This window comes from Microcaecilia unicolor, chromosome 1 (genome assembly GCF_901765095.1).
Source record: "Microcaecilia unicolor chromosome 1, aMicUni1.1, whole genome shotgun sequence".
In the NCBI taxonomy this organism is placed as follows: domain Eukaryota; kingdom Metazoa; phylum Chordata; class Amphibia; order Gymnophiona; family Siphonopidae; genus Microcaecilia; species Microcaecilia unicolor.
This window is the reverse complement of record NC_044031.1, coordinates 493,902,564-493,915,793: the sequence shown is the minus strand read 5'-3', so window position 1 is coordinate 493,915,793 and position 13,230 is coordinate 493,902,564. Positions and strand designations below refer to the sequence as shown.

General features: G+C 41.1%; 2 protein-coding genes across 2 annotated transcripts in view; both read right to left on the bottom strand.

The window, feature by feature from the left end:
• The window catches only part of LOC115477536 (lipoxygenase homology domain-containing protein 1-like), a 428,353-nt gene extending 424,505 nt beyond the window's left edge, over window positions 1-3,848 (bottom strand). Inside the window, exons 1-2 of the mRNA XM_030214471.1 lie at window positions 3,769-3,848; window positions 169-346 (exon numbers count right to left, since the gene is read on the bottom strand). Coding sequence (XP_030070331.1) covers window positions 169-346; window positions 3,769-3,834 — 244 coding nt within the window. The 5' untranslated portion in view covers window positions 3,835-3,848. The remainder of the gene's footprint in view (window positions 1-168; window positions 347-3,768) is intronic.
• Window positions 3,849-3,853: 5 nt separating this feature from the next.
• Window positions 3,854-13,230, bottom strand: part of LOC115459555 (lipoxygenase homology domain-containing protein 1) — a 98,245-nt gene continuing 88,868 nt past the window's right edge. The window contains exons 15-16 of the mRNA XM_030189395.1: window positions 3,906-3,981; window positions 3,854-3,873 (exon numbers count right to left, since the gene is read on the bottom strand). Of these exons, the coding sequence (XP_030045255.1) occupies window positions 3,854-3,873; window positions 3,906-3,981 (96 nt within the window). The remainder of the gene's footprint in view (window positions 3,874-3,905; window positions 3,982-13,230) is intronic.

Here is a 13,230-nt window from a genome sequence, read left to right as displayed (position 1 = left end):
ATGCTAACCACTGTTACCACATCCTACGGCAATAAGTTCCAGAGTACAGATATCATCCTGCTTTGCTCCTTCTTTCACTCTTTGTCACATTGACATTCCTTGTAGTGTGTTTTTATATTGAGCACTAAAACAAAATGTAAAACAGAAGGTACTTCATATCCTACGTACATTTGATAACTTGAGGGTAGAACATAATATTCTTCTCTCCAGTGTGAACCAATGGCTTTGTTTCACCATTTGGCAGGAGACCTACATATATTCCACTGTTTTTTACAGACTCCAGGCTGACAGATCCATTTTCTAAGTTCTTCTCAGTTTTAAAATGGCAGTATTGATCACCTGTTCCCTAGAAAGGAGAGAAACACAAAAGCATAACTTGAATTTAATGCTTGCCATGACTGGAATGCAACATTTTCTCATTTAAGTGTCATTTCAAGCCTTTGTGTGTTTAATTTATTTTATAGTATCTGTTAGTCTGAACATTGTTTTTCTTTGTATTCCAAAATATAAATCAAGTAAATAGAATTATTTGATTTTGAACAATATAATTAAAAAAAAAAAACAATTGATCATGGCTCTTTTATTAATACTGTAGTTTCATATTTTTCATTGATTGCAATTACAATTTTATTTGTCTTTTTCCATTATTACTTTTAATTCTTGCTGTCTACACGGTCATTCTGCAATGCCAGTATTTTACAAATGAAGATAAATTGCCAGTACTAGTGCTGTCAACTAATCTCATTTTCTCCTAAAAGCCCCACAGATGATGATCCTCAGATAACACCACACCTACTATTTGTGGATGACTTGAAGTTGTAAAGCTTCTGTGATCATCATTTGACAGAACAACTCCAACTAGTGAAGATTTTCTCAGATGACATCAGGATAGCTTTTGGGCTTAACAAAGGTAACCTTCCATAATGGAAAACTAAGGTAGACTGAAAACAATGCTCTGACGGAAGAAAGTCGTATAAAAAAAACTTGAGTAAGGACAAGTGTATAAATACTGTATCTAGGAGAAGAAGAAAGTGAAACAATCCAGCACAAATTATTGGGAGAAAAGATCAGAAAAGAGTACTACAGAAGAAGGAGGGGAGAGTCGTATCAATATGTGGTAAAAGTCAGGCTTTTATCGCACCTTAAGTTACCGAGAGCAGTCACCAACCTGTGATATCTCAGTTGCAAAGCTTCAGTGCCCTCAAGGAGGGGGAAGGGGCAGCTTGTCTCCTAGACAACTAGTCCCTTTAAGAAGCGACCTAGAAGCTTTGGGCTACAGCTTTGCAGCTTTTGAGATTTTCTAATAACCCCAAGTTTACATAGTAATGAATTTATATAGAATTCACATGGTAATGAGATGTTTTGCATGCATTTTGCATGCTTTGCATCTTATTACTACTTACCCCAGGGTAACTTAAAACTGCATTACAGCACCATGACTTGTTTTAGAGCCCTTTAGCATGGCAAATATCACGCAGTATAGTCATAACTACCCCCATGAAACTGATATTGAAAAGTGCTTTTATAGCACAGAATAATCTAGAAGGTATAAATCTGCTTGCAATTGCCATATTTTCATACAGCTTTGAAACAGCAAATTTGCTTCATTAAGAACTTTAAAAACACAATGTGAGAACAAGATTGTAAGCTCTGTTGAGCAGGGACTGTCTCTTCATGTTCAAGTGTACAGCGCTGCGTACGTCTAGTAGCGCTATAGAAATGATAAGTAGTAGTAGTGGTAGTACATGAAGTAATTTAAAAATCAGTGACTGTACATTCCAAGAGTTGAAGGAGGAATGGGAGTTACAGAAATAGATCATTCACATAGAACTACTATCACAGGCCTTCAAGACATACTTAACAGCATCAACAGAGTCAAATACTCAAAAAAAGTGCTCAAGTATTTTTTTTTGTTACACTTGTACCCCACGCTTTCCCACTCATGGCAGGCTCAATGCAGCTTACATGGGGAAATGGAAGGTTAAGTGACTTGCCCAGAGTCACAAGGAGCTGCCTGTGTATGAAAGCAAACGGCTAAAGTCAGTCTCCATCCTTATCTGGAAAAGCATTCAGACAAAAGGAAGGAACAAGTGATAGTCCAGCAATACATGGAGAGAAAGAAGCAATAGAATTTGAAAAACAAGAGGAAAAATATTTAAAAGAATTAGAACAGCAATAAAGGAAAAACAACTAGCTAAAGCACAAATACAGCCACAAATAGATCAAAATCTGACAGTGAAATGGTTAAATATATGGGTGAATTCAAACCTAAAGACTTATAATTGCAGCACAAGATGGTGGACCATAGACAAGATGGATCTACAACCAGAACGTAAAATGGCCAAATGCAGGTTTTGTAGCACTGAACTGAAAATGATCACTTATCAAATCACTGCATACGTCAAAACAAATTAGTACAGAAAGGTACAGTAATGTAGCACATCTCATCTACTACAAGCTTTTACTCCTTGATAATCTAACAGTCCAGCTGACTCCCTCACAAGATTTCAGCTTCTACAGTAATGTACTGAAAAAGTTTTTATTATGATCTTTTTTGTCTCTGTGGCAAGTTTTTTTCAATTCCTCTTTTAGTTTAGTTTATCAGTGATTTAATATACTGCCCTTCATAAAATCAGAGCGGTTAACAATAAAATCAAACATGATTTTAAAATTGAAAAGAACTCCAACCAAAGTAAGAAAAGAAAGGAGAGATTAAGCTACAAAACAGCAAATAGTAACAGGGCATAGGGCTGATTAGCCTGCTAAGCTGGCAACTTCAGGGAGGTGACAAAAAGGATTTGGTAACAAGAGGGGTTTTTAAAAGCAGTTTTAAATTGAGAATAGGACTGCTCTATACGGAGGGGGAAAGGTAAGGAATTCCACAGAGAAGGGCTTAAAGCAAAAAAGGCAGATTGAGAAGCGGATTGAAGCTTAATATGAGCTAGAGCAGAATTAGAAAGCTGGTGAGCCACAGCAGAATGGAGGGTATGAGTGGACTAGTAAGGAATTATTAATGATGAAAGATTAGCAGGGGCACTAGACAAGAGGGCCTTGTGGGTTAACACTAGAACCTTGAACTTTGTATGGTAAGAAATAGGCAGCCAGTGGCAGCGCTGCTGAGAGACTATTTATCCAAAGGTACAACAATCTGAGATAATCTCCAACATATTATGGCGTCCAATTTTGTCATGGTATGTGCAAAATGAAATCATGTAGATGCATCACCCCAGGATCAACATTTCCAACAAAGGGGCCCTTTTACTAAGCTGAGATAAAAGGGGGCCTGCACTAGCATCAGCATGCGTTTTTGACATGTGCTAATATCCCTTTTCACCACAGCAGGTAAAAGGCTGTCTTTTTTTGAGGAAAAGAAATGGCTGTGCAATAAGTGAAACACTTACAGCATGGCCATTTTGGGGGGAGCCTTTACCGCCACCTATTGAGATGGCGGTAAGAGCTTCCATGCTAACCCGGCAGTAATTGGGCAGCGTTAAGTTCCAGCGCTACAAAAATAGGACATATTTTTGTAGTGCCGGAAATGGCGCACGTTAGGGGTGGGACCCACTGTAGTTCCATATTGGCGTGCGGTAAGGCCACGATGGGCTTACTGCTGCTTAGTAAAAGGGCCCCATAGTGAATAGAGTAAGTGATGAGAAAGGTTTCTATAGTTTTGATTTTTTTCTTTTTCATGCCACCTTTTCTTTCTTTCTTTTCTGTTACTTTAAATTTTAAAATAAAACCTTTAAAAAACAAGTTGCCTGTGCTTACCGAAGCATCACACCGTCCATCTCTGATTCTTAGAAACCGCTGTGGGTATGTCACGCTTTCAAGCATACACACCCCAGAACTGGTTTTATGTATTTTCCAATATGACTCTTCAGATTGCTTTCCTGTACCGCTGCAGCTCCCATCAAGTCTCGGGCACAGAGCCTGGCACCAGCTGGTAGTGAGCAAAAGGATAGCACCACTGCTGAACACACCCTAAAAAAAACAATGGGTACAGAAGACAGTTGTCATCATTGCAGCAAATTGATGGAGGATTCTGTTATACCACACTAAAAAACAAAACCAGCAAAATATTCAGGTGGAAGTGGCACCTTTACTAGATAATGATCATTGAGCTGACATTTAATGATATTTGACTGGTATTTCTCAGTAGTGTAAAAGGTCTTTTTGCTGTCCTAACATTATCCCCTGGATTGTATATAGCATGCCTAGAGATCCATGCCAAAATCCAAGCGTATTCTACGACAACGTATATAACTTAATTGGCTTAACAAGCTAATCAACATTGATAACAGCTCTTAACAAGCAATAATGAGCACTAATTGGAAATATTTAGAATTTACACACATAATTTGCTAAGCGCATTCTGTAATGCAGCGTGCTTAACTTCTAATGCATACAGGCACAAAGGGATGTGGTTATAGGCAGGGAAATGGGCGTTTCATGGGCATTCCAAAATGTATGCATGTAGTTATAGAATATGACCCAGTGAACCTAAATCTACGTGCTGGGATTTACGTTATGTTTTCATTGGTGTAAATGGAGGCGTGTAGTTTTAGGCACTGAGATATCAACTAAGCATATTTTATATACTGTGCCTAAATCTAGACACCGCTTATAGAATATGCTTAGTCGGCATTGATTTTCACACCGATGTTTTAGGCACCATATATAGAATTTCACCCTATTTGTTTAATAACTCAGGGGACTGAACATCACCATTAACCAGGGGGTATGGGAGTTACCAATTTTTATCTGTACTATCAAGCGGACCTGTCCACGATATTGTCAATCCCTCCCACCTATCGAGCTCCGCAAAATGTTCTGCTGTCTTCTTAGGGTAGTTAGCTGAAAATAAGCCCTCCACAGTGGGTGTTATGTTTATCCCCAAGTATTTAATAGATTTACAAGTGGCCCAGACAAACGGGAAGGCAGCTTTTAGCTGAGAAATTTCCTGTGAGGGAACCGTGAGATTAAGGATTTCCGATTTGGTAATGTTGATCTTAAACCCTGCTAATTGCCCATATTGTGTAATAGTTTCCATGGCCTGTTGTACAGAGGACTCCGGGCGGGGCAAGCAGGGCCGCTGAGAGACTGGGCCAGTCCCGGTCGCCGGGCCCCCCCTCCACCCGCCACCGAGCCCTCTCTCCACCCTCGAGCCCTCTGCACTGACCTTAAGCGCCTCACCTTCGAAAGCTCAGCAACAAGCAGTGGCAGACCACTCCTTCCTTCCGTGTCCTGCCCTCATGGAAGTTACGTCAGGTGAGGCGGGACACGGAAGGAAGGAGTGGTCTGCCGCTGCTTGCTGTGCTTTCGAAGGTGAGGTGCTTAAGTTCAGTGCCAGGGAGCGACGGAGGAGCGACAGAGGGCAGGCGGGCTGAACTGCGGTGGCGGCGCCGGGCCCAGGGAATTTTGTCCCCCCTGTCCCCCCCTCTCGGCGGCCCTGGGGGCAAGGTCAGGAGCACATCATCTGCAAATAACATAATTTTATGTTCCCTTCATCCCCTGACCAGGCCCTTAATCCCAGGGTTCCGCCTAATCAGGCTAGCAAGCGGTTCGATGGACAAAGCAAATAGTAGTGGAGAAACTGCACAACCCTGTCTGGTTCCCCTATGGAGCTCCAAGGGCTTAGTATATTACCATTTATTTTTAAAGTTGCTAACGGGCTTGCATACAGCAATTTAAGACATGCCATGTTCCTGCCTTCCTATCCCCACATGCTTCAGGACCGCAAACAAGAATGACCATTTCATCCGGTCAAAAGCTTTTTCAGCATCAATCGAGAGTAACAGCGCTGGTGTCCTATCATCACTTGCTTGTTGAATTATGTGTAGCAAGCATCTAATGTTATCATGAATTTAGTGACCCATAATAAACCCTGCCTGGTCCTTGTGTATCAGCCTAGGAAGTACTATCTGAAGTCTACCTGCTAGGATCTTTGTAAAGATTTTATAGTCTGTATTTAAGAGGAAAATTGGTCTATAGGAGCCACACTGCTGGGGATCTTTCCCCGGCTTCAACAGCAAGATAACTGCTGCCAGTCTCCAGGAGTGGGGCAGTTCCTGTACGGTATCAAAGAAGGCAAATACTCTCAGCAATATGAGAGCCAATCGCTTAACAAACAATTTATAAAACCTGATGGGAAGGCCATCTGGGCCAGGGGTGGGGAAAGTCTGAAATCGCCCATTCAATATCATCAATTGTTATGGGTGCAGATAGCAATGCCATCTCTTCCTTCGATAGCTGTGGAAGACTGATCTCCTGGAGGTAAGCTTCTATGACAGATGGAGATGGAGTTACTTCAGGTGAATAGAGCTCTGTATAGTAATCATAGAAAGCCTCCTGAATTTGCTCCGACTGGCTGTACTGTATCCCCAAGGTGTTTTTAATGGTAAAGATATGGTTGCATTGGGCTTGTTTCTTTAATTTACAAGCTAATAGCCTACTAGCTTTGTCACCAAATTCAAAGTGCTCCTGCTGCACCCATTGCAATTGGTTGGAAAGCTCAGCCATTTGAACCTCATTAAGCGTTAATCTGAGCTGATGCAATGTTTCAGTTCCCTTAAGATCAGAGGGATCTGCTTTGTGCAGCTTCTCCAACTGTGCTATATTGCCTCTAAGATCTTGTTCTTGAACCGCCTGAGTTTTGGTAAGATGGGCTTGTAATGCTATCAGGTGTCTGTGAAGGACTGCTTTTAAGCCTTCCCATAAAATAGGTAGTTGTATCTCTCCAAGGTCATTGAATTCTATATATTCCACAATGTATTCCTCCAAGGAAGAAATGTTCTGCGAGTCTTGTAAAAATGACTCATTAAGCCACCAATATCTGTGGCCCTTAGGTATACTTATTGTTCCCAGAGTCAATACCACCGGGGAGTGATCAGACCATGAGTGGGGTTCAATAGTTACAGTGTGCAGATTACGTGCTATAGCCCCATCCCCCAGCCAGAGGTCAATCCTGGAGTATGTATTATACTTAGGGGAGAAGTATGTGTAATCCCTCTCTTGACCATGATTCCCACGCCAGAGGTCAACCAACCCCCAGCGCGCCAAAAAGCTTTTAAATATGGGTCTATCCCGCTTAGCATAATATACCTGCCCCGTTGAATTGTCTAGGGGCGGGTCTATTGTAAGATTGAAGTCACCCCCTATTAGTAATTGTCCCTGTGCATATCGTTGTAACACCCTCTCAACATCTGCTATAAAGGACCCTTGCCCTTCATTAGGTGCATAAATTGACAACATGGTATATTGAATATTATATAAGGATGCTGTAACTACGAGATAGCTACCTTCTTTATCAGATACAGTATTATGTATGTGCCACGGGAAAGCACCTTAAAAAGCTATAAGAACCCCTTTTGTTTTTTGATTAGTTGTGTTGGAGGCAAATACAACAGTGGGAAATCGCTTATGATTAACTAATTTTTCATGCTGTTGTTTCAAATGGGTCTCCTGAATGAATATCACATCTGCCTTCAGGCGCAACATTTCTTTAAACATTAATTTGCGTTTCATAGGCGAGTTAAGATCACGGACATTCAAAGTAACACACTTGAACATATTCATAAGCCCCCTCTCATTCAGCAAGCCTAGTCAGCCACCACTGGAAACTATTACACAATATGGGCAATTATCAGGTTTTAAGATCAACATTACCAAATCGAAAATCCTTAATCTCACGGTTCCCTCACAGGAAATTTCTCAGCTAAAAGCTGCCTTCCCAGGAATGATCTCCAGTCGTTCCTGCCTTTGCTAGTGCTGTGTTCAAAATGGCACCAGTGACTCCTAGCAGTAGTCTCATGGTACTACTGCTAGGGGTCAGTTTACCATATGACCAGAAGCCTTCATATGGAAAACTGATGCCTAGCAGTAGTACCATGAGACTACTGCTAGGAGTCACTGGCACATTTTTGAACCCAACACCAGCAAGGACAACAACAGAATTTTGGCAGTGTGCAGGTGGAGTTCACAAGTATGTATGTCGATTATAAAATATGCTAATTTATGTACACACTTGAATAATCTAGGCATGGACATTTACACCTGCTTGACAGCAGATATAAATATCCACACCTGCAAAGTAGGTATAATTTCTGCCACTCACACTAGCATTTTCTCAGATGACATCAGGATAGCTTTTGGGCTTAACAAAGGTAACCTTCCATAATGGAAAACTAAGGTAGACTGAAAACAATGCTCTGACGGAAGAAAGTCGTATAAAAAAAACGAGTAAGGACAAGTGTATAAATACTGTATCTAGGAGAAGAAGAAAGTGAAACAATTCAGCACAAATTATTGGGAGAAAAGATCAGAAAAGAGTACTACAGAAGAAGGAGGGGAGAGTCGTATCAATATGTGGTAAAAGTCAGGCTTTTATCGCACCTTAAGTTACCGAGAGCAGTCACCAACCTGTGATATCTCAGTTGCAAAGCTTCAGTGCCCTCAAGGAGGGGGAAGGGGCAGCTTGTCTCCTAGACAACTAGTCCCTTTAAGAAGCGACCTAGAAGCTTTGGGCTACAGCTTTGCAGCTTTTGAGATTTTCTAATAACCCCAAGTTTACATAGTAATGAATTTATATAGAATTCACATGGTAATGAGATGTTTTGCATGCATTTTGCATGCTTTGCATCTTATTACTACTTACCCCAGGGTAACTTAAAACTGCATTACAGCACCATGACTTGTTTTAGAGCCCTTTAGCATGGCAAATATCACGCAGTATAGTCATAACTACCCCCATGAAACTGATATTGAAAAGTGCTTTTATAGCACAGAATAATCTAGAAGGTATAAATCTGCTTGCAATTGCCATATTTTCATACAGCTTTGAAACAGCAAATTTGCTTCATTAAGAACTTTAAAAACACAATGTGAGAACAAGATTGTAAGCTCTGTTGAGCAGGGACTGTCTCTTCATGTTCAAGTGTACAGCGCTGCGTACGTCTAGTAGCGCTATAGAAATGATAAGTAGTAGTAGTGGTAGTACATGAAGTAATTTAAAAATCAGTGACTGTACATTCCAAGAGTTGAAGGAGGAATGGGAGTTACAGAAATAGATCATTCACATAGAACTACTATCACAGGCCTTCAAGACATACTTAACAGCATCAACAGAGTCAAATACTCAAAAAAAGTGCTCAAGTATTTTTTTTTGTTACACTTGTACCCCACGCTTTCCCACTCATGGCAGGCTCAATGCAGCTTACATGGGGAAATGGAAGGTTAAGTGACTTGCCCAGAGTCACAAGGAGCTGCCTGTGTATGAAAGCAAACGGCTAAAGTCAGTCTCCATCCTTATCTGGAAAAGCTACCTTCTTTATCAGATACAGTATTATGTATGTGCCACGGGAAAGCACCTTAAAAAGCTATAAGAACCCCTTTTGTTTTTTGATTAGTTGTGTTGGAGGCAAATACAACAGTGGGAAATCGCTTATGATTAACTAATTTTTCATGCTGTTGTTTCAAATGGGTCTCCTGAATGAATATCACATCTGCCTTCAGGCGCAACATTTCTTTAAACATTAATTTGCGTTTCATAGGCGAGTTAAGATCACGGACATTCAAAGTAACACACTTGAACATATTCATAAGCCCCCTCTCATTCAGCAAGCCTAGTCAGCCACCACTGGAAACTATTACACAATATGGGCAATTATCAGGTTTTAAGATCAACATTACCAAATCGAAAATCCTTAATCTCACGGTTCCCTCACAGGAAATTTCTCAGCTAAAAGCTGCCTTCCCAGGAATGATCTCCAGTCGTTCCTGCCTTTGCTAGTGCTGTGTTCAAAATGGCACCAGTGACTCCTAGCAGTAGTCTCATGGTACTACTGCTAGGGGTCAGTTTACCATATGACCAGAAGCCTTCATATGGAAAACTGATGCCTAGCAGTAGTACCATGAGACTACTGCTAGGAGTCACTGGCACATTTTTGAACCCAACACCAGCAAGGACAACAACAGAATTTTGGCAGTGTGCAGGTGGAGTTCACAAGTATGTATGTCGATTATAAAATATGCTAATTTATGTACACACTTGAATAATCTAGGCATGGACATTTACACCTGCTTGACAGCAGATATAAATATCCACACCTGCAAAGTAGGTATAATTTCTGCCACTCACACTAGCATTTTATAAGGACACATAGATCTCTATTAGTCTTCATGATGCCTACTTACCCTCTTAAATCAGGCACCCTGTTATAAAATTACCACTTAATACAATATCTTTTGGAGATAAAAGTTGTGTTATAAAAACAAATGCATGCAGTTTCATATTTGTTCTTTCTTAGTCTGAAATTCAGTATTTTCTGACTCCATAAAAATAACTTTTTAAACCTTATCATTGGATATCGGGATTGATTAATTGAGGTGAAGTACAATATTGTTCCTAACCCTGATACTATTATCAAAAAATTAAATCTAAATGCCAGACTGAATGGCTTGTTTCCAGTGACCATTGAGCACGTATGCCCTAACTGAGTGGGTAAGAGTTATAACAAGACACAGAACAAACATGACGGTGGAGTTTCTGAATGTACATATTGTCAGGCAAAGGTTTCAATGTTCATTGCCACAGGGCATTTGGAAGCCGGTGACTTTATTCCATCTGTAATTTTCCTGCTTACTGAGGCTAATAATCTCTCCATCTGCCACTTACAAGTTCAACTCCCACACTGCTACTGAAAAAAGCTTGTAATCTGTTTTTCATTGGTCATCCTGAAGAATATTCACCCCCATTTGCCCTGGTGAAACTACAAAGAAGAGTCCTCAATGAAAAGGGCTCCCAAATAAAGCAGTGCTACCAATATCTTTTTGGGTTCAATTTTGATAAGCTTTCCATGACATGATTTATACAGTAAGATTCCATAAAATTCAGATGCCTGCTTACACATAATTAGCTTAAAATAAACCAAACACAGGACCAGATGTACTAAGAGGGTATTTTATAACAGGCTGCTTAGATAGGCATGTAATGGCCTCCCTATTTTGAAGCTATTTTATAAATGTCTATGGGGATTCGTTTAGACATATCTTCATGCGCAAATAGCAGCATCTGTATAAATAGATCAGCTACATATGAAAATAGCAATTTTAAGAAAGCCACTACTTACCTGTGGAATTCCACACCACTCAGATATTTCAAAGGGATGTGGTTGGGATATGGATAGTCCCACAGTCATACACTCAACTTGAAGAGAAATATAACACACACACACATACAGATAAAACTCTCCAAACATTAATGAATGAAACACCAAAGATGCAATCCGACAATGAATTTTAAAATATAACATCAAAATTTTATTATTTGGAAAGAGAGACCCTCGGTATTAGAGACAGTATGCATGACCTAGTGCTACTTTATGCTTGTAAATAGCAATTTTGAGACTCATAAAAAAGGAACATTTTAACTGTCATGCCTCAATCACATCCTCGGGCTTTTCCATTCCATTGCAATTAAAGACTACATACTACTGTGTATCATATATGTGTCACAAGTGCTCAAATAGTGCCCAAATTCATGTGCAAATAAATCATTCATATATAAAATTAAGGGCCCTGTTTACTAAGGTGCATTAGTGTTTTTAGCGTGCCTACACTTAGCGCACGAGCTAGCCACGTAGGCGCCTATAGGGATACTGTAGGCATGTACATGGTTAACACGCATACATGGTTAACGCACGTTTAAAATGTTAATGAGCCTATAATGCTGCTTAGTAAAGAGGGCCCATAGTGTCAAACCACAACACTTATCTTTGACACTGTCAACAGCAACAAAGTGGAGCGTCAGGTCTCTCCTTCTAAATAATAAAATGTTGATGTTATTTTCTTAAATTCATTATTGGACTGCCTCCTTAGTATTTGTTGGTTAATATTTGGAGAGTCTTATCTATATATATGGGATATGGATAGGGCATGGTTTGAGCAAGCCCAAAATGTTAACAGCAAACTTTTCAATGCCAGCTTTTACAGCTGTCCTGTGGCACACACAACTTAAAGGGGCAGGAGTAAATGTCTCTCCCCCACCCCCCTGAACATCCCCAAAACAGTCAAGCACAATCTTAAACCCAATGAGTAAGCCCAGATCCCCAAAACCTCCTCTCTAGGCCAGATGCCCCCACACACACACATATACACACACATGCGCACTTCCTGATCCCACTCCTGACATATAACAAGTGCTCTTCCTGATGGTCAAGTGGCGTGCAAGAATAATCTCCAGTTGCTTCTGCTCTGTGGAACACTTGGCTAACTTTATTTGGCAGCTTGACCCCTAGTGATAGCACCACGAGACTACCACTAGTAGTCAGAGACACCATTTTTCAATCTGCATGACTGACAGAGCAGGAGTAACTGGTGATCTGGTGTAAATGTATGTGACTGATGTACGCAGGTAGCTGAGTATTTTATAACTTACAGACATACTTTCAGGCTTATTTTCGAAAGAGAAGGGCGCCCATCGTCCAACACAAATTGGGAGATGGGTGTCCTTCTCTCAGGGTTGCACAAATCGGCATAATCGAAAGCCAATTTTTGGCGTCCCCAACTGCTTTCCGTGGCGGAGATGGCCAAAGTTCATGGGGGCTTGTCGGCAGCGTAGTGAAGGCGGGACTGGGCATCCTTGGCCGATAATGGAAAATAGAATGGCGTCCCTGACGAGCACTTGGGTGACTTTACTTAGACTATTTTTTCTTGCGACCAAGCCTCAAAAAGGTGCCCGAACTGACCAGATGACCACCGGAGGGAATCAGGGATGACCTCCCCTTACTCCCCCAGTGGTCGCCAACCCCCTCCCACCCTAAAAAAAACTTTTTTTGCCAGCCTCTATGCCAGCCTCAAATGTCATACCCAGCTCCATGACAGCAGTATGCAGGTCCCTGGAGCAGTTTTAGTGGGTGCAGTGCACTTCAGGCAGGCGGACCCAGGCCCATACCCCCCTACCTGTTACACTTGTGGTGGTGGTAAATGTGAGCCCTTCAAAACCCACCAGAAACCCACTGTACCCACATGTAGGTGCCCCCCTTCACCCCTTAGGGCTATGGTAGTGGTTTACATTTGGCATGTAAACCATTTGTGGGGAGTGGGTTTTCGGGGGGTTGGGGGGGCTCAGCACCTGGGAGCAATTTCTTTGCCCCCTGGAAAATGCAATGCACAAGGAATGTTCTTCAAAGACCAGGTGCAACCTCATGATGTCCCAATTGTTTCTCAAAATTT